Genomic DNA, 21,124 nt, shown 5'->3' on the forward strand with positions numbered 1-21,124 from the left:
ATTTTTTTTTTAATCTTAAAAAAACAAAATGGGTATAACAGTAACACTCCCAATTGTCGAGGTTAGTTTCGTGTAAATCATGCGTGGTACTCAGTAATGGGCTATAATAGCGACAAGCCGTTAGAATAAATAAATTTAATAGCTTTGGGGCTGCACCAAAGAATCTACAGAGGGCACTTCTTGCAATTTCTTCATAGTCATACTGCTTAAGAGGGACCTTAGCGACCTCTTTATTTTACAGATGAAAGAATTTAAGGTCAGAGAAAATAAATGACTTAAGGTCAAACAGTAAGTGCCGATACTAGATTTTGAATCCAAGTTTTTTTTTTTTTAATTTTTTAACGTTTATTTATTTTTGAGACAGAGAGAGACAGAGCATGAACGGGGGAGGGTCAGAGAGAGAGGGAGACACAGAATCCGAAACAGGCTCCAGGCTCTGAGCTGTCAGCACAGAGCCCAACGCGGGGCTCAAACTCACAGACCGTGAGATCATGACCTGAGCCGAAGTCGGCAGCTTAACCAACTGAGCCACCCAGGTGCCCCTTGAATCCAAGTTTTACACTCTTCTACCACACCATGCTATCTCTGACAATAGAATTTACTTCCAGTATACTCCATCACTTCAGAAAGAGGCACCTGACCCTAGAATCTTAGCTTTCTGTTTCCTATACAAGACCTTGCCTCTCACTCCCATCCTAGCTCTCCACTTCCTTTAATCTCTTCTTACTCCCTGTGATATCTAGGACAGAGGACTGGGTATATTTGGTTTATTTTATACAGCAAAAATTGAAACACGGTCACATTTGTGGTAAAGTATGAGGGGAAATGGACTTAGGAGCAGCTGTAGGGTTCTCAGTAACTCCCCTTCGTCCCCTCACCTGGGGGTGGGGATGGTTAGATGGTTCTCAATTTTCCAATGGTGATGGAATCAAGGGTTGTGGAGGAAGAGCTGTCAGAGAAAGCTGTTAAATCTAGGTTTCCAGAGGCCAGAGGTTCTTTCTGGGGAAGGCAGCAGTTGATTTGAGTCACAGGCATCACTCTGGATCTTGGCTCCCTCTCCTGGTATGTTAAGACACCCTGAAATAAAAAAAGAAACAGACAAGACTGTGGAACAGGAAAATTACTTGTGTGTGGGAGGGGTGGTGTGGAGGGCTGGGAAAAGGCAGAGGATTTTAAAATGGCATTCAAAAAGTGTGACAAGCAGAACTTTCCCCATGGCTTTGCACCAAAAGGGATAGGAATGTTACATTGCAGGTAACAAAATGATAGGTGCTCAGTATTGAATTAAGAATGTATCAATCACTGTATTGACTTAAAACTCCAAAGGATACATTTACTGACACATACATTCTTTGATCATTGTACCTTGTCCTCTTTTGTCAGATACTAGAGGGATGGTAGAATAAGTAGGCTACACTGTTACGGCAGCTTCCAGCACTCATCCCTCAAACATGCACTGACTTACTGTATGCAATGCCGTGAACTGAGGGCTCATGGGCTACCCATCAATCAACGACTACATCATCACCTATGTAACTTGTGTTGCAGTGGAGGAAGGAAGGAATGTCAGGAGTTATTACATTCTTCTCCTTGTAGCAAACAAGCCAGCCAGCGAGCAAGGAATAGCAAGCTAGTTAAGACCAATGCATTAATCATCTGTTCTTTTACAATTTCTGGTCTGTGACCACCATGTCTCAGCCTTGGGGAATTTTAACCCACTAGTCTGCCTGGGAAACATCTATCCCTAAAACTTCTCTTACCTTCCACCCAGAATATCACCAAACACCCACTATGTGCCAAGTGTGATGCCTTCACTATCTTTTAATTCCAAGAACCCTGACAAGTAATAGCTCTTTTCATGCTCTCTTTAAAACACAGAAAACCCTCAGAGAAGTCAAGCCTCAGCCAATCCGAATCCAAAGCCTGTGTTATACCATGCCGTGCTGCCTTTCAGTGACCAGAACAGTCCTAATGCATTACGTTTGATAGCAGAGTTCCCGTTTTCTCTCCAGGGTACATCACTTGGAGAGCCAAAGAGGCCTTTAATATACAGTGGAGAAAAGGGTCTAATAAAAAGCCAAGAAAAGACCCGTCTTACCAGATTTTCTCTGACCAAAGAAGAAATAACTGTTTAGAAAATAATGCCAGTAGATTTCACAGAAGTCCAGGGAAAAGGCAATCCTCAGTAATGGGTATCCTAGACCATTAATCACATTTTGGGAAATTGTCAGCTTTACTCCACTTTTAAAACATCACCAGTTAGCTAAAGCTTTTGTTGAAGAGGTGTTGTATTTATATTCCTAAACTACATATATGTAAGAATGCTCTCCATAGAAGGTAAAGTACATTTCCACTTGTCACCAGGATCAACACATACCTCCAAATTTATCCCAGCTCTTCACAAAATTTCTCTGTACCCAAGAAGTAGAAAAGATACTGGAGGTAAAAAAGCAAAATTTAAGAGGGTAAAATATATAAAGGTTTGTCATTGTCACCAAATGTTTTTGAGGCCCAGAGAACCAGCCAAGTGGCTAAAAGTGCAGTAGGTGGTGTGGGGAGATTACATTTACTTAAAACAAACACATAAAAAACACCCCAAATCCTTAGTGATGAAGACGCAGGGTGGGGCCAAGGTTTTACTTTAAGATGCCAGAAAAAAGGAGATAAAGTCCTGCCACATTTGCTGATAAATAAAAAGAGGGAAACTTCCTACCAGGGCCTGGGGATGAGTTGTTTTCGGGAAAAAAAGGCCTTCAGCTCACCTAGAATCTCTACTATGATTTCCCTTCCCCAAGACAACTCTTGAGTCTGTAAAAGAGAAACAAAGACAGAGCCATCTCCAAGCCCCCTTCCCCTTTAAGTGACCCTGAGGTGTGAGGTAAGGCCAAGGGAAAAAATGTAGCAAAGTCTCCCAAACACAGGAGCCAGCGCAGGAAGTGTCAGTTTAGGTTGATGTTGGAAGTAAAAAACAAAGGTCAAGAGCAAAGTACTCTCAAAGAAGGTCCTAGGTACAGCTCTAGAAGGCAATGTACAACCAAGCCCACTGCCCAATAATCAAGATCTCAAATTAATCCTTTACTGATCTCTACTGCCCTCGGCGATGGTTGGCTATTTAGCAGACACAGGATCTTATGTGTTGTTTCATACAAGTGGAAAGGATTTCTAGCCATGGGGAGCAAGAAACAGGGAACTGGACGCTGCCATCTCCTCTCTATCCATTCCAACTGAAATACCACAAGGAAAATATACAAAGTTTCAAGTTCTCTTCTCTTCTCTTTCCCACAAATTATGTGGCAAGAATAAAGGAGACATAATGGGGATGAGGAAGGAAGTAAAGTTGCTATGAATCCAACAAATCCAGGGCAGATGGGTTTAGCCAGCACACTTTTGAATCAAACAAAACCCTGCAGCCTGTATGTTTTTTTTTTTTTTTTCTTTTGGCACTGCTCACTAGCCCCTCCACCCATGTCTGTATTTTCAACTTTTGACTCTTGCTACAGTGAGAACAAAGGGTAAGGGCAGAAGAAAAAAAAAATGATGGTGCCATTAGGTAACTACAGTATCAATTCCTAAATAGACCTCAGCGTTATACCCTTTTCCTCAGACTTAACTAAGCATCAAATGCGCTCTTCCCCAGCAGTTAGAAGCAATTTGGCAGTTTTACCTTGCACTTGCTCCTTTCCTTCAAAGCACGCGCTTCTCCTTACTTCTATGGGGGTGGGGGTGAGAAGGGAGAACAGGATGTTTACTTAAGAGCTATCTCACTTGCGTGAACCTCTTGTAGCTTTGTCTATGCAGTCTCAATGAGTTATTACTCAGCAATTGTGAACAGCAGCTGACTGGACATGTCCATAGTTACTCATAAACAAGTATGAGAAACGCCCCAATACCCCAAAACCCATTTGGATGATGTTTGTGTTACTGCCTACATACATGAGTGGGTATCGCATCCCTCTTCTACAGAGTGCCTTAAATAAAACAATTCAGGGGTTTGAAGTTGTGCATTTTCAACATGCCCAGAAAGGCAAATGTGGAAGTCTAAAAGCTGTTGATTCCTTGGGGGTGGAGAAAGAAACCAATTGGGCAAATCAAAGTGCCAAGAAGGGATAAGGAAAAGGGTGAGCCAGATTCCAGAAGCAGCCAATACAACTGTATGCCCTACCTACTGGGTGTATTCCTAGGCTGCTATTTCTTAAGTGTCCAGTGACGTGTGGAACTTCACGTAATGAAGGTTGCTATTTAGAACATTTTACCCCGCCAGTGACCTAGGTGGGGTCCAGATGTGGTGACTCTCTCTTCACCCCTTAAAGCCAACATTCCTTTTATTAAGCTTCACTGAGGTATGAAAAAGGGATAGGGCAAGAGAGGGTTAAGTGTGGCTTATGTATGACAGACTGCCATTCACAGCAAGAAGGGTAGATGTGGGAAAAGAATGGACCAGAAGGATCCCTACCACCACCACCCCAACTCTAGGCTTGCTTCAAAAATGCTTCTTCACTCACAACTGTACAACTTTTTGAAGACATACACAAATAGTTATCCATACAGTATATCCCACTTCATTACCAACCACTCCCTTAACATCTTGATTTTACCCCACCCATCATCCCCTTTCCAAAACTGAATTACACAGAGGATCAAACAGAAAACCCACACGGCCATGAAGATCACAGAGGCTCAGACTGCCTTCAGTGACACCGAGCGCTGGAAGTCAAAGGGAACACTTGGATTAAGATCAGTGTGAGAGGGGGAAAGTCAACCACACAACAAAGGAAACCATACTTTATTAAACTGGAAAACAAAAACATAATATTGGGGACAAAGAGATTAAAAAAAAAAGAATGGCTGGAAGACAGGCAAGTGCAAGTGGTCACAAGGAAGGGACAAGACAGGTGGTCTGTGGTATCCGAGAACCTCAAATGTGCAGGCACACACCCCGTCCCCTTGACCCCCGTCGCACTTATACCAAAAGCCAATACAATCAGATCTTCAGAGATACATCCAGGCCTTCTTTCTGCATCCTGTAGCTGGTTTCACCTTCAGCCCTGGACAGTCATGTAGGGTCTTTGCTGGAGAAAATTTAGATTTTCCAACCATAGGTCTGCTCCACAAAGCAGCAGTTTCAGCTCCTGAAGAAGTTTTCTCTCCTAGTTGTGCTCACCACGGAAGCCAGGAGACCTTGGTCAAAGCCCGAAATCTCAAAGAAAAATGTCAAACCTTCAGAACTAGTTATTTTATTAAATGATATTAATACACATTTCAAAAGGATTTCATTGTTGTTGCCTCTAAAGCATGTACTTGTTTTGTTTTCCACACTGAACACGTGAGAATATCATTCAACATATCTAATTTTAATCTTAACAGGCACCCCCACCCATTCAAAAAGGGGGGGGGGAAGGGGGAGAAAGCAGTATTTTACAGCGGCTTCAAAACAATTAACAGCTGAAGCTTAATTCTGCATGACCCGATAACTTCAGGACTGATAGTGAATATTCTGCAATTAGGAAGTTTAGCATATTCACATTATCCAGATAGGTTAGCTGTACCATATATATCACAAACGTTGTATTCCTGGGATCAAAAAGGATAAAAGTCCTACTCTCTTATCATTTTACCCTCCCTGGCATCAAACCAAAATCCATTTATGCTCACCTTTTGGGAGGGCAGAGGGAAATAGGGAGGGGGCTGTCATCTAAGCTGACTGGAGAGTAAACTCTCAATACTTAAGGACTTGATTTCTGATACTATCACTGCGTTTTAAGCAGTACCAGCATATTCACGACCCCCCCCACCAATTCTCTGTCTGTGATTTTACAGTGAGCACCAAGGACCTTAGTAACAACTTTGCATATTCTGATTTCATATAAATCATGTCCTTGCCAAGACACACTATGTTATCCTTTCTTTAAAAAAATCTTGTTTATTATATTTTTAAACTCAGGTTGAAATACAAAAGTCAGAGCATGGGCGTGGAGTTTTAAATCACAGACACAGAAAGAATAAAACCCCTTTGTTTCATGTTATGAATACCAGAATTGTCTTTTTTGTTTCACTATATCACATATATACATTGTCGTCTTCATTTACTGCTGTAGACAGACTTCCTTAAAGTTAACACCTGACAGTCACACACAAATCCTCCCGTCCATCCTGAAACAAACTCAATGAGGATTTTGTAGCTTAAAAAACAAAACACCCCACAAAAGAGCCCAACCCTTAAAAGTCCATCTTTTAAACTGTACAAGGTCTTCCTTTCATGTATTAGTCATCATGCTTTTGAGGACAATCACCCTGCCCCAACATTTAGGAAGCCACTTTCCTGACATCTCCACATTTTCTGATAAAATCAAATGGTCAGAGAGCCTTTTCAAGTAAACGTTACTTTTAGCTTAAACAAGAGCAGCAGAAAGAATTCACATTCTTTTATTCTAGAATGAAAAACATCCCACCTAATTTCTGCAAAAAAAAAAAAAAAAAAAAAAAAATCCATTTCAGTTCTGAGTCAATTAGAACTCTCTCCCCCCTCCCCCCACCCCTCCCCTTACTCTTGTTTACACTTTTCCCTAAACAAATGTCTCAGGACTCAACGTAACTATATCATTTCTTTGCTTTGCTACACTACACACCCCACCCCACACACAAGGTCATGGCATCATGCATTTTTGTGGGGGAGAGCTACAGGGCAGAGAGTCTCGAGAGGGTCAAAGACACAACAGTTGGCTTAAGACCAGAAATGCATCAGGAAGATGAAGGGCTTGTGGCCTCCTAGCCACAGAGCACATGGCGAGCCCAAATAAATAACATGGAATAAATTACACAAAAACTCCCAAACTATGACGCACACCTGGTTTAAGCTGCTCTTGATCTGAAAAGCAAGTTTATGCTGACACAAAGAGTCATCTTCTGTCACTATGTTGTCCACTCTCCCCCATCTTTAATATTTTACTAGAGGAATCCAAAGCAATCCCTATACTTCCTACAGTTCTATACTCACAGAGAAGAAAATATGAAACTTGCTAGGATTCCCTAAAAAAAGAACACATATTGTTTTACTCATCTAGCTGGATATTACCAGTGTGTATACCTTGGGGTAAGACACTAAATAATATAAAATAATAGTAAAGCAGTATTTGCTTTTCAGTGTTCCTTGATATAAAGTTATAAACACTCAAAGCGTACTGATTGTCTTTTTTCCCAGTACTAGTTGTGGAAATATAAAGAAGCCTTTCAGTTTGGGGAGAAGGAAAGCAAACCATTCTTGTGTAAAATGACTAAGGGCAGAAACATTCTTTATTTCCTAGGGGAAGCAGAAGGTGGGGATAAGGCTTGAGCCTTGAAATGTGACAGGCTGCTAGTTGTAGAATGGGGGAAATTTGGATTTCTCAGGTCCTCCTCTGTAAAGATATGTATACCCACTTGTCACTAAAACACTTCTGAAGAGGTAGAATGTATAGAAAGATGCTATCCAACCTCCTCCTTTGAAATACCAAGAACAGGGGTAAATACAGGACTAGGGCGAAGAGGAAAGAAAGATGCAGGTCAATAGTTCTCTTTCCCTACTACTCCACCTTTGCTGAAAACCATCAAGCATCACTTAACATTTGGGAGGCACCATGGTAAAAACGTCTATCTCTTACACCAAAAAATTCAAAGATAATATTTCAGTTGTGCCTTTATTAGCAACTGTCAACTGTAGTGACTTTCTTTCTGGCCAAAGCAGACGTGCAAACTGAGGGAGAAAAAGTCAATCAAGAAAGAAAAGCAGGAAGCATGAGCTTGGTTGCAGGACGTGCCAAGCTATAGAAGTCTCCCGTTCTCGTTTATGAGCGATGGGCAGGTCACACGGCACCGTTACTGGTTCCTGTCTCTAACTCTAACATTGGAGGCACACCTTATTTTAACCTGGAGATTATATTTAGCCCCCTCTCTTTCATTCCAAGGATGAAGAGTAATAATTTTTACTAGGATAGAATGACACCTGTATCTCCTCAAAGTTAGATAGTCCTTTAGAAGAAGAGGTTCATTTTTTTTTTTTTTTTTTTTTTTTGGTAAGATTTTAGGAGAGAGGTAAAGAACCCAACTTCAATAGGTCTTTAAAAAACAAAACAAAACAAAACAAAACTTCAAAGGTCCACGGTCTCCCACCTATTTCCCCTTGCAACATCTCTTGGCTTGTCAGCAGGGCACAGAGCATACAGGAAAGGGAGCCAAGCTGGTCACAGTAGTTACTCAGTGGGAGAGAGAAGGGGAAAGGAATCCTTTCATTGACTACTTGATAAGCCAAGCCCAAAGAACATCCCAACATTGCACGTTATTCTCTGTACTGATGGAAGTTTTATTTCAAATGTAATACTCTTCAGTAAATGGGTAAGATTTGTTTTCCTCCCCACCCCCTCAAACCCCCAGCCAAATGAAGTGGCTCTGGTTGTGTTTCTTTGCCCCCCAGCCTCTATAAAATACAAGTAGCTTGGGTTAAGTGCAGTGGGAGAGCAGACTGGATGGAATAGTGAAATGCAAGCATGTTTGACTTATTAATTTCGAAGGGAGGCCCTTTGTCATTAAAAAAAAAGATCAAAGGAAGGAAATCAAATAAAAACAATAATAAATCAAACTCCTACTTCCAATGCTCTCTAGACTGTTCAAAATGCTTTTCCCTTGGTTTCCATCAGTACCTGGGAGGGAAGAATGGGCGTTTTGGTGCAAAGAACGGAGGGCCCCTAGCAAAAGGTGGCCTGGGTCTCTTTAGACTGTGGAATGGGTCTCTGCTGAGAAAAGGTTCCCTAGGCCGAAAGTCTGGCCGGGGATTCCGCAAAATCATACCACTCCGGTTGATGGCGTCTCTGTGTGAGGGACCCAAGTGGGGGCCACTGCTGCTGTTGCTGCCTCCCCCACCTCCTCCTCCATGGGCTGGGCCCAGGTGCTCCAGAGAATGGGAGGGTAGGCTGAGGCTCTCTCGTACACGGCTAAGGCCAGGGCCGTTGAGGTCCCGTTGGGTGGGGCCCCCATGGTCCCTGGGTCCTGGGAGCACCCCAAAATGCTCAGCCAGGGTCCCTTGAAGAAGGGAACTATGGTCCTTGGGAAATACTGCCACAGCTCCCGCCACTCCGTGCTCTGCCAGTGGTGGAGCTGGGAAGGGTACAACCCCAGAGTGGTCAACAGGGGGTGGAGGAGGAGGTGGAGTAGAAAAGGGAACACCACTCCCACCACTGCTGCTATGTTCCCCAGGGGGTGGAGGAGGGGGTGGGGTGGGGAAAGGAACTCCGCTGTGCTCTCCAGGAGGAGGGGGTGGGGCAGCATGGGCCAGGGCCGCCTCCTTTGTGAAGGGGTTCGAAAGATCCACTGTGGGTAGATGAGTGGGTGCATCTCGAGAGAAGATACCCCCATGATCCTTAGGAGGGGCAGGTGGGGCAGATGACGGCCCCACTGGCTCTCTCTGGAAGGGTGTCCCATGTTCCAAGGGGGATGGGGGGAGATGATGCTCAAATGTAGAGTTGAAACTGTTGGAACGGAAGCTGCCGACACTTTCCTGAAATTGGGGTGCCCGTTCCTTGTATGGTGCTGCTTTAAAGCCAGTGAGGCCTCCGCTGCCCCCACCCCCAAGGGATGCCAACTCAGAGGCACTTGTGGGGCCATTGTCAAAGGAGCTGCCTGAGGTGCTCAGATCAAACCAACCCACCCTTGAAGCCTCGCGCCCGTGTCCTCTATTTCCCTTCCCAGGAACTCGGACGGACTCTACGGTCTGTATCGGCTCCCCTGACATCCTCCTATTGGATGCGTTATGATAACCCAAGGTTTCTATAGGGGCCCCCTTCTCTTCGGTGCTGTCAGGCAAGTCTAAGCAGGAGGAGGAGACTCGGGTTTCTATGCGGTAGTGCTCTTCTTGCTGCTGCTGATCGGTGGCTGTCAAGCTGGGCTGGGTGAGGTTTGACAGGCCAACACCATCACTTGAAGTGCCCTTGCTGGGGGCCTGCCCAAAATGCTTATCATCCGAGGGCTTTCGCGAGGCATTTTTAAGCATATTCTTAAACTCAATCGTCGACGTGGTGGAAATGGTGGGGGCCAGGACTTTCTCCACGCCTGGTGTGGGTGGGTGGCCCGTGGGAGCGGCAAGGGTATTCTGCGGAGAGAAAAGGGAACGATGTGGGACTGGGTGAGGAGGCTCTGGGTACTGCTTCTGCGGCAAACCGAGATGCCCAGTGGTAGACTGAGACAAGCTATTGTGGTTGGAGTCAGGGGTGAAAAATGAATCATTCTTACTCGGTGACGGTGACCGGTCAGACCCCGGTTCACTCCCTCTTATGCTGAAGGCACCAAATAGCCCGGGGGAAGAGGAGAGACGGTCACAATTCTCACTAGAGTCCAGGAGAGCCCTTACAGATGGAGGGAAGGCAGACTTTACCCCGAATTCTTGGGCCCTGTGGCTATAACTGGAGAGGATTGGCTGGTATTCGGTGGTATCAGAGAGCTTGCTTGACTTCAGGATAGATTTGGCCGGCTTCTTCTCTAGGTTCATCATGGCAGAGGGTGGAGGCCCTGAGTATTCAAAATCTCGGTAATCCTCATCTTCCTGGAAAGAAGTATCTGGATAGAACTTCTCCTGTGAAGAGTCCATCAGTGAAGATGGCCTCTCCATTCCATCCGAAGGCTGTTTATAGGGTGATTCACTGCCCAGGGCAAAAGGTCGATATGTAGATACAGAATTGGAGAGTTCCCGGGGGTAGCTTTCCTCTCTCCCAGGGGGTGGTGATCTTGTACTGCTGGGTGTTGAGGAACCAGGGCTAATGATCTTAGAAAGCAGGGACATGGTGTCTACACTGCTGGATGTGGGCTTGTCCATCATCTCATCCTGGGTGGGCGTCCCACTCCGTTCGTCCCGCACAGGGGTTCCGTCAATGTTGTCAATTGACGTGCTAGTAGGGCCACGCTGGAAGTCTGAGGGGTGGCTTTCTGCTGGGGCACTGGACCCCAAGCTGCTCAGGATTGGGATGTTTAAGTTTAAGCCACTGAAACCAGGATTACCTTTTAAGAAGTTGTGGATCTTCATTTCCAGGCTTGGAGAGGTGGACTCAGACTCCAGCTTTGGCTTGGAGATCTCTGAAGATTGGCACATGGCAACTTCAGTAGGTGGGGCAGCAGGGCTAGTACTGTGGGTTCCTGTAAACCCCATAGAGTTGGATGGTAGCTTAAAAGTAGTGCTTGGGAGCCCTGGGCTTTGCCCAATTGAGGACTTGCTAGCTGATGTTGAAGAGACTTCAGAAGTTGATGAATTAGGAGAATAGTTGAAGCTTTTAGGAATAAAGGATTGGGTACTGGAGGACAGATTTCTTCCTTTGATGCTAGAGACTGTGGTGTTTGCAGGGGAAGCTGAAGTGCTCTGGGATGCAGCTTCGCTGGCTGGGACTGGGTTCCCAGTAACACTCTGAAGCAAAGATGACAGGCCTGTAGAAACAGAGATTAAAGGAGTTAAAAAGAACAACTGCCTGCCCTACAATTAAAACAATGTAGGCTAATCGGATATTCTCATTCATTCCAGCGGGAACCAGATAGACATTAAAATATGAGGCCAAAGAGAATCCAGACCAAACAAGCAATGGCTAAGTGTCATAGAAAATACTGGACCTATTTCTCAATATAAAGACAGCAAATTATTGAAATGTTTCTAGTACAGTCATCAAACAAGTCTAACACAGCACAATAAAAGGCAACAGGAAAGGGGAGATTTTAGTGTCAGAATCATTCATAGTTTAAACAAGACAAAGCAGGAAGAGAAAGGAGGCAAATTATCCTTAAAATAACACTTTAAGCCATGATTTCTTAACGTCTGATCTGTGGAACTGTTTCTGTAAATGCAAATAGATATTCCTTTCTAGCCTCTGCAATTGTTTCTAGTAAGTTAACGAACACGGTTATTTATTCTCAAGAGAGAGATCACGTATGCACATTGCTGAAATTTGTTTGAACGGGACATTTTTTCAAGCATCTCTTGCTAGACTTTGGGGAAACAATGGTTTAGCTATCATTTTTGGTTGTAAAATGTAGCAATAATAAACATGCAAACACACACCCCAAAGACTTACAAAGCTAGATCATCTTATAGCTTGGAAAATTTAAGAATTATTCATCTACCCAAGTTGACACTGATGAGATTCAACCCTACTCACTGATAGACAAAACCTCAGAAGCTCTGAGAAAGAATTCTTTGGGGTAAAGGCTGAAGTCCACCAAAGCAAACTGCTCCTCCTGTAGAAAATTTTTTAGAAAAATACTTGACAAAGAGATAAAAGGAGGTCCTATAAATTCAATCATATTTTGGCAAATTTACCCAATTTCTGGTCATAAATGAAAACCTTTTGGGCATACTTCACCTGGATTTGTAGCTTTTCATCATATACTAAAACTGTTCCTTCATAATGGTGTGATGAAAGACACCAGTACTTCATATGGTACTTTACTTAATGATTCTTCAAGATTTCAATTTTAATCCATATTTACCAACAGACTTAAGCTCTGAAGAATTCTGAGATTACTCCATCCTTGGAACATTAAAAAAAAATTTTTTTTTTAATGTTTTATTTGTTTTTGAGAGACAGAAACAGAGTGAGCAGGAGAGGGGCAGAGAGAGGGTGACACAGAATCCGAAGCAACTCCAGGCTCTGAGCTGTCAGCACAGAGCCCGATGCAGGGCTCAAACTCATGAACCATGAGATCATGACCTACACCAAAGTCGGACACTTAACTGACTGAGCTACCCAGGTGCCTCCATCCTTGGAACATTTTTAACTGCCATAAAGTTATATATATATATATAAAGTTATATATATAATATATATATAATATATATATATTCAATATTCACCAATATTCACTAATATCTGAATAACTGAAATATTATTTCAATTATCCTGCTGAAACAAACAAACAAAAAACATGTTTCATTTCCGAAAAGTTCTCTGGCTATATAACTTCCCCCTCCTAACAGTTTGATTTAATTCTTAGCAGCCACTGTTCATACCAAAATCAGAAGTCCTCAAGCACTAGAACATGACATATGACGTCATGATTTTTAAGATATTTCAGCATATCTTTCAGATACTGTGGGATTTCTTCAAAAGATCATCTTGTTAAGATAGACACTACTCAGATTTCTGATAACAGGTGATATAGTCCCTTACTACTTAATATTAATATTTTTCTTTCATTTTTTTTTTAAAGTTTATTTATTTAAGAGAGAGTGAGAGAGGGAGAGTGAGAGAGAGCACATTGTCAGTGCAAAGCCAGACTCGTGAGGTCATGACCTGGGATGAAATCAAGAATCAGACGCTTAACCGCCTGAGCCACCCAGGCACCGCAACTTTCTTCAATCTTAACGGGCCATACTCTATTGGACTTTTTGCCCATTGAAGTCATTCTTTTGTATTAAAAATCTGTCAATAATGGCTGTGGGTGACACAATCAGAGCAAAGTTCTAAGAGATCCCTTAGAATCTCTATAGGCTTTTAAAAATGCATCTATTTAAGTTGCTGGATAAAGTTTCTTAAAAGTCAAGCATTCTATTTTCCACAAGGAAATGAAAGGTGATGAACCACCCAGTTACTCCACAAAGATTGTCTTCTGGGGTCCCCAAAAACACATTCTGTCAGAACACCTAGTTCTGTTCAAATTTTGCCTGATGAGAAAGTCCATATGATGCTGGTGTCATAATCTACTGAAAGGAAAAGCTGTAAGTATTATTAATGTCCCCTGGAGGCTCCTGGTTGAGAACTTTGATACAGAGTTAAATCACTGTATTGAAGATATTGCTCTGATATTTATAATTCACTGAATAATTATACTGAGGTGCTAAATAACGATTGTGCTTGTATCTGGAGGTTTTGAGAACAGAGAGCAGGTATGTTTTATGAAAAAATATTAAAGCAGTTTTAGACACAAAACAGATAATTAACAAAGTATACTAGGTTCAAATAAGGTAGAGATTACAGGTACAGAGATGTGGTATGCCTACAAATAAAGGCCTCTAAATTAGGACATAAAAAAAAGAAAATCATTTCTCATAAGATTTTTGATAGTAGATTGACCTTTCTTACTGTCTTTAGCTTTGGTTAACATTAAAAATATAAGCCTCAACATATACTAACCGGTCCTCAGAGCTGGAATAAATGCAGCCCCTAGAGGGCTCATGGTGTAGGTAAAAGAATACTAGAATCCAGTCAAGCAATCTGGCTTTTAGTCTCAACTCATCACTGAGTAGATAAATTTGTAACCTTAAAGCAGGTCACATCACCTCACTGAGCTTTAATCTCCTCACCTGAAAAGGAGGGGATTAGACCAGATGGTATTTTGTCTCCTTCAGCTTTGACATTTTCTAATTCTATAAATGCCAGCTTGTAGATAAGAAATATAAAGAAGACAATGAACTAACTGTATTATACATTTCATGGCTTTGGATGCTTCAGAACTGGAACCCAGGATTCAAGTCCCTGTGGCACAGGTCAGTTTACCTTGCAGTGCAGGGGCTGACTGTGTCTGGGTTTTGGAAAGAGCAGACAGAATGCTCTCTGGGGTGATCTCCACCTTTGAGAGGATATTTGCCAGAGGATTGTGAGATGTTGTCGGGGCAGGTGCAGGTGTTTTCAGGCCAGTGCTGAGGTTGCTGGGACTTGTAGGAGTTCCTGGAGAAGGTCTTGATGCAGGACTGACCCCTGGTGGCAGAAAGATTAACTCAAGAAAATGCGGTTCAAAATGACCATTAAATTCACAATAACTTTCCACTCACTCAAACCAGTTTGGTATGTTTAACAGGAATGCTTCTGTGACAGATCCACAAATAGGGCATATCATGGCTTGTACAAAGGAAAAAATGTGAAAATTAGATTAAAATCTGCTCCTGTCTACTTTGAACACCCCTAAAGTAAACAAGTATTTTCAGATGTATTTTTTAGTTTTGAGAGCCAAAAGAGACTTAGGGAACCTACTTCTTTTCTTTCTACCAAATGGCATCAACACCACAGAATCTTGTAGGTGCTCAGTAAATATTGCTGGCTTATTATGATCAGAGACATTCCAATTGTGTAACTCAACCCACTGCATAATTCTATGTGATTAATAAATTATTTGCTTTTGAAAAGGCCTTTAAAGTGAGATTATATAAGCAACTTCCTTTACATCTTTATATTTTATTTATTTTTTTAAGCAAGTTCCATGCCCAACATGGGGCTTGAACACATGACCTTGAGATCAAGAGTCCCATGCTCCACCAACTGAGCCAGCCAGGTGCTCCTACATCTTTATATTTTAAAACACTGTGTTAATTTTTAATTCAGAAAAAAAAACGGTATATAATAAAAAAAGAAAATAATTTTTGAATGACAAAAATATGAATAGGTAGATATTTCACAAAGAAAAATAAAAATGAAAAAGTTTTTATCACATTGTTAATCAAAAAAATGTAAATTAAAACAAGTTACTTTTCTTTCTTTTTTTTTTTTTTTTAAGTAATCTCTATACTCAATGTAGGGCTTCAACACATGACCCTGAGATCAAGAGTTGCATGCTTGAGGTACCAGGCTTGATTCAATTGGTGGAGTGTGCGACTCGATCTCAGGGTTGTGGGTTTGAGCCCCACATTGGATGTAGAGATTACTTAAAAGGAGCTGCATGCTCTACTGACTGAGCCAGCCAGGCACCCCAAAACAAATGGCTTTTAAGACTGAATTTGACAAAGATTAAAATAAAACAAAATAGTGCTGGAGAGGCTGAGAAACAAAGGGAACTTTCATGTGCTTGGTACATAAAATAGTACATTTTTGGTGATCATTTTAGAATAACATGAAAAGATTAAAAACCTGTATGTTGGCTGGGGGGGAGAGGGGTAAATGGGTGATGGGCATTGAGGAGGGCACTTGTTGGGATGAGCACTGGGTGTTGTATGTAAGCGATGAATCATGGGAATCTACCCCCAAAACCAAGAGCACACTGTACAAACTGTATGTTAGCCAACTTGACAATAAATTATATTAAAAAAAAAAACAAACCTGTATGGGTTTTTTTGGTCTTTATATGAGAAATATAAATTTAAGTTTTTATAAAGAAATTAAGTAATTGGGATTTTCTTCAAATTTATCAAGATTGGGTAAGGCACAGCAGAAACCAGAGTGGCCATGTGTTTCTACTGTTGAAGATGAATGATGAGTACACAAAGGTGCTCTACTTGTATTTTCATTAACATTTCCATTAAGGAAAGAAAAAGCCCTATATACTCATCAACCATTTAGGAAGGGTTGTGCATAGATTTTAGCATCAAGGTGGTTCATTATAGTATTCTTTAAAACAGCGAAAAATTACAAAAATATCAGATGTCTAGTAATAAAGGCTTAGATAAGTTCATATACAATATGCTTCAATTGAAAGAAAAATTATTACAAATATTTAATCTACCAAAACATTCACACACACACACACACACACACACACACACACACACACACACACTGGTAAAGTTAGACACAACTGGTGTCTTTCAGGGTAGTAGGGTTGCAGGTTATTTATTTTATTCCCTTATTTTATTTTTCTATAATGACCATGTATTGGTTTTTCGACTTAAAAAAATCACTGTTAATTTAAGGAAAAAAAGCAATAAAAAACCCAGACTGATGATGGTTCAATTAGAAAGATGAAAATAAGCCTTTTATCTTCTTTATGGGGCTTACTTACCAGTATTTTTCATGACTGATGTCAGGCTACTAAGGATGGAACTGATCTTTGCCAGATCCACATTAGCCAGGTTTGGCAAAGCCAGTGCTGGAGAAGGGGACAGAAGAGAAGTATTCACAGGCTTTGGAAGAGGGGGCGTTGCTGTCATGGTCACAGGCACTGGGGTACACGAAGAGGCCTTGGAGATACTTTCTGTTGGCTTCGTGGGTACAGAAGTGGAAGCAGCGGACTTCTCCGCAGGTTTTTCCTTCCTGTCCTCTACTGTTTAAAGAAAAGAGGTGAGACTGCATTACTGCTTTCCAGACTTGACTTCCAATACGAAATGTGTCCTAATATATCCGGATTTGGGGGTATAAAGCACAATGCTTTAGAGAAAAATCATTCACTCACTTCATGATTTTTACATAAGCCATACTCTTTATGTTGCTTCCCTCCTTCAACACCTGCTTAAAATAAATTTCCCAAATTCATTTTTTATCTTTTTAAAGATTTCTTTGCATTTTCTTAGTATTTGTGTATTAAATTTGTACATTTCTGGGATCATGTTATTTGGTACACACGTGTTCTTTTAGTTACAATATTTATAGTCATAAATTACCCTGTCTTTTCTTTTCCATTAACCTGAGAGCTTTCTAAGACATAGAAACTTATGCATTAAATCCAACAAAACTCCAACTGCCTAACAAGAATGATTATAAAAGCTTGGGATGTCAGAGAAACAATGCACCAATCCAGGTTAATTTTGTTTGTGTGCGTGTGTATATATGTTAATTAGAATGTATGTAATCTCTACACCCAACATGGGGCTGGAACTCCAGACCCCAAGATCAAGAGTCACATGCTCTTCTGGCGCCTACTGACTGAGCCACCCAGGGGCATGGCTTTGGAATCTTGGAAGGTCAAGAGTATAAGTGCCCCTCCTTCTAGAACAGTGCTGTTCAACAGAAATGTAATTCAAGTCACACATGTAAGTTTAGCTTTTCTAATGGCCACATTAGAAAAAAAAGTAGAGGGGTGTTGGGGTGGCTCAGTCGGTTAAGCGTCCAACTCTTAGATTTCAGCTCGGGTCATGTTCTCACAGTTTTCAGCTGAGTTCAAGCCCTCCATAGGGATAGGCTCTGAGCATGCTTGGAATTCATTCTTTCTCTCTCAAAATAAATATAAATAGACTTAAAAAAAAGGGAGAAACAAGTAAAATTAACTTTAATTATATATTTTACCTAAGCATCTCTCAAATATTTTCATTCCGTTATAAATATAAAAATTACTGGGGCACCTGGGTGGCTCAGTCGGTTAAGTGTCTGACTTCGGCTCAGGCCATGATCTCACGGTCCGTGAGTTCGAGCCCTGCGTTGGGCTCTGTGCTGACAGCTCAGAGCCTGGAGCCTGCTTCGGATTCTGTGTCTCCCTCTCTCTCTGACCCTCCCCCATTCATGCTCTCTCTCTGTCTCAAAAATAAGTAAACATTAAAAAAAATTAAAAAACATAAATATAAAAATTATTGAGATATTTTCACTTTTTTGGGTACTAAGTTTTCAGAATCCAGTGTGTATCTTTTAAAAAAAAAAATATTTATTTTTGAGTGGGGTGGGCAGGGAAGGGCAGAGAGCTACGGTGGACAGAGAATCCAAAGTGGGCTCCACACTGACAGCAGGAGAGCCCAATGCAGGGCTTGAACTCATAAACCATGAGATCATGACCTGAGTCGAAACCAAGAGTTGGATGCTTAACCAACTGAGCCACCCAGGTTCCCCCTTCCCCAGTAAGTACCTTTAAATTACAGTACATCTCAAGTTGGACAAGCCACATTTCAAATGCTCAACAGCCACAAGTAGCTAGTGTCTACCATATTGAACAGAACAGATCTTGAGCAATGATTCTTAGCCCATGTGGCATACCAAATCCTAAACTGGGATAATGATACCTTGCTGTTCTAATCTAATCTTGCTGTTCTTTTTTTTTTTTTAATGTTTATTTATTAAAAAAAATTTTTTTAATGTTTATTACTGAGAGAGCATGAAAGGAAGAGGGGCAGAGACAGAGAGGGAGACACAGAATCAGAAGCAGGCTCCAGGCTCTGAGCTATCAGCACAGAGCCCAAAGCAGGGCTCGAGATCATGACCTGAGCTGAAGTCTGATGATTAACCGACTGAGCCACCCAGGGGCCCCTAATGTTTATTTATTTTTGAGAGAAGAGAGAGAGAGAGAGAGAGAGAGAGCGCGCGCGAGAGAGAGCGCGAGCAAGTGGGGGAGGGGCAGAGAGAGAGAGACACACAGAATCCGAAGCAGACTCCAGGCTCTGAGCTGTCAGCACAGAGCCTGATGCAGGGCTAGAACTCACGAACCACAAGATCGTGACCTGAGCCGAAGTTGGCTGCTCAACCGACTGAGCCACCCAGGCACCCCTAATCTTGCTGCTCTTAATACCAGCTTGTGATAGATTCATTGGTGGGAAAAGAAAATACGTAAGGAACAAGGTGCCCTTTAATCACATAAAGGACATACCAATGATTTTTGACCCATCATCTTCCACATCTGAGAGTTCCATGTCTTCCACATCACGATTATCTGTCACAGGCTCAGGTGTGGCAGACTTCTCACTCTCCATGGCTGGTGACTGGGATTCCTCACCTCCCATTCCCTGAAAAGGAGACTCGGAACCAGTCGGAGAAGGAGCATCCATGCTTGGGGAAGGGACTGGTGATTCTTCAGGATCAGGAAGGGTTGACTTCAATTGATCCAGCTTTTTCTTTAAATTGTTCACTCGATTAGCAAAGGTTTTGTATGCCTAAAAGAGAAAAAGAAGTTACTCCTCTGAGAAAAGGACTAAGATATTACTATTTTGACTTTGACCAGATTTCCTCATTATTATTAACTATAGCACTGGTACAAAACAAACAAACAAAAAAAACCCAGGGCACCTGGGTTGTTCAGTCAGTTAAGTGTTTGACTTCTCAGGTCATGATCTCACGGTTCGGGAGTTTGAGCCCCACATCGGGCTCTCTGCTGTCAGCACAAAACCTGCTTGGGATCTTCTGTACCCCCTTCTCTTTACCCTTCCCCTACTCATGCGAATACACGCTCTCAAAAATAAATAAACATTGAAAAACAAAATCAAAAACAAATCTGTCAATCATGGAGTAGTTTCTAGTCTCTGCTTTTTTCCTTAAATGAATATTATCATCCACGTAGTTGCCCAAGCTAGAAACTTTGAGGCTAACTTTGTACTTAATCTTCCCTTGCTTTTTTCTATCCATTTTACCAAACCAATATTTATTGAGAGCCTAAATGTGCTGGCCAATCTTCTAGGTACTGGAGACACAGTAATGACTAAGAAGATAGACAAAAATCAAATCCATAAAGTACTACAGCCTGGGAGGTCAAACAGTGTGGACTTTTTTAAGAAATAAACTTTTGAGAGGTGCCTGGGTGGCTTACTTGGTAACGTGTCTGACTTTGGTTCAGGTCATGATCTCACAGTTTGTGAGTTCGAGCCCCATGTCAGGCTCTGTGCTGACAGCTCAGAGCCTGGAGCCTGGAGCCTGTCTCGAATTCTGTGTCTCCCCCTCTCTCTGCCCTCCCCGCCCCCTCCCCCCAATCATGCTGTCTCTCCTTCAGAAATAAACATTAAAAGGCATCGGTGGTATAGTGGTGAGCATAGCTGCCTTACAAAAATAAATAAACATTAAAAAAATTAAAGAAAAAAAGAAACTTTTGATTTTATTATTATTTTTAAGTTTATTTTTATTTATTTTGAGAGAGAGATAGAGAGTAAGCAGGAAAGGGGGAGAGAAAGAGAGAGAATACCAAGCAGGCTCCATGCTGTCAGCGCAGAGCCCAATGTGGGGCTCAAAAATCATGAACCATGAGATTATGACCTCAGACAAAGTCAAGAGTCAGACACTTAACCGACTGAGCCCTAAACTTTTGATTTTAAAAGTTTTAGGTATAAAAAATTACTATAAAGATTATACAGAGAGTTCCCAATTTTCCCTTTTACTAACCTCTAATATCAGTATGATACATTTGTCACAATTAATGAACTGATTTTGATAATTATTATTAATTAGGTCCATATACTTCATGCAGATTTCCTCAATTTTTAAATAATTTTTTTAATGTTTATTTATTTTTGAGAGAGAGACAGAGCATAAGTGGGGGGACAGGGGAGGAGCAGAGAGAGGGGAGAGACAGAATCTGAAGCAGGCTCTAGGCCAGGAGCTGTCAGCAGGATGAGCGCCCAGGATGGGGCTTGAACTCACGAATCGTGAGATCATGACCCGAGCTGAAGTTGGATGCTTAACCAACTGAGCCACCCAGGCGCCCCTCCTCAGTGTTTATCTAATATCCTTTTCTTGTTCCAAGATCCATGCAGGATACTACAGTACATTTAGTAGTCATGTCTTCTTAGGCT

The 21,124-nt window shown here is 41.8% G+C and overlaps 1 protein-coding gene across 8 annotated transcripts in view; it reads right to left on the reverse strand.

Moving 5' to 3' along the window:
• Positions 1-4,990: 4,990 nt before the first annotated feature.
• The window catches only part of RPRD2 (regulation of nuclear pre-mRNA domain containing 2), an 86,714-nt gene continuing 70,580 nt past the window's right edge, over positions 4,991-21,124 (reverse strand). For 3 of the 8 annotated variants that reach the window (XM_049616371.1, XM_049616370.1, XM_049616377.1), the window contains 4 exons: positions 19,216-19,498; positions 16,711-16,971; positions 14,499-14,699; positions 4,991-11,439 (listed from right to left, as the gene is read on the reverse strand). In XM_049616371.1, coding sequence (XP_049472328.1) covers positions 8,666-11,439; positions 14,499-14,699; positions 16,711-16,971; positions 19,216-19,498 — 3,519 coding nt within the window. In that variant the 3' untranslated portion in view covers positions 4,991-8,665. The remainder of the gene's footprint in view (positions 11,440-14,498; positions 14,700-16,710; positions 16,972-19,215; positions 19,499-21,124) is intronic. The other 5 variants (XM_049616374.1, XM_049616373.1, XM_049616376.1 and 2 more) reach the window with 3 other exon arrangements.

The sequence above is a fragment of the Panthera uncia genome, assembly GCF_023721935.1.
Source record: "Panthera uncia isolate 11264 chromosome C1 unlocalized genomic scaffold, Puncia_PCG_1.0 HiC_scaffold_4, whole genome shotgun sequence".
NCBI lineage: Eukaryota > Metazoa > Chordata > Mammalia > Carnivora > Felidae > Panthera > Panthera uncia.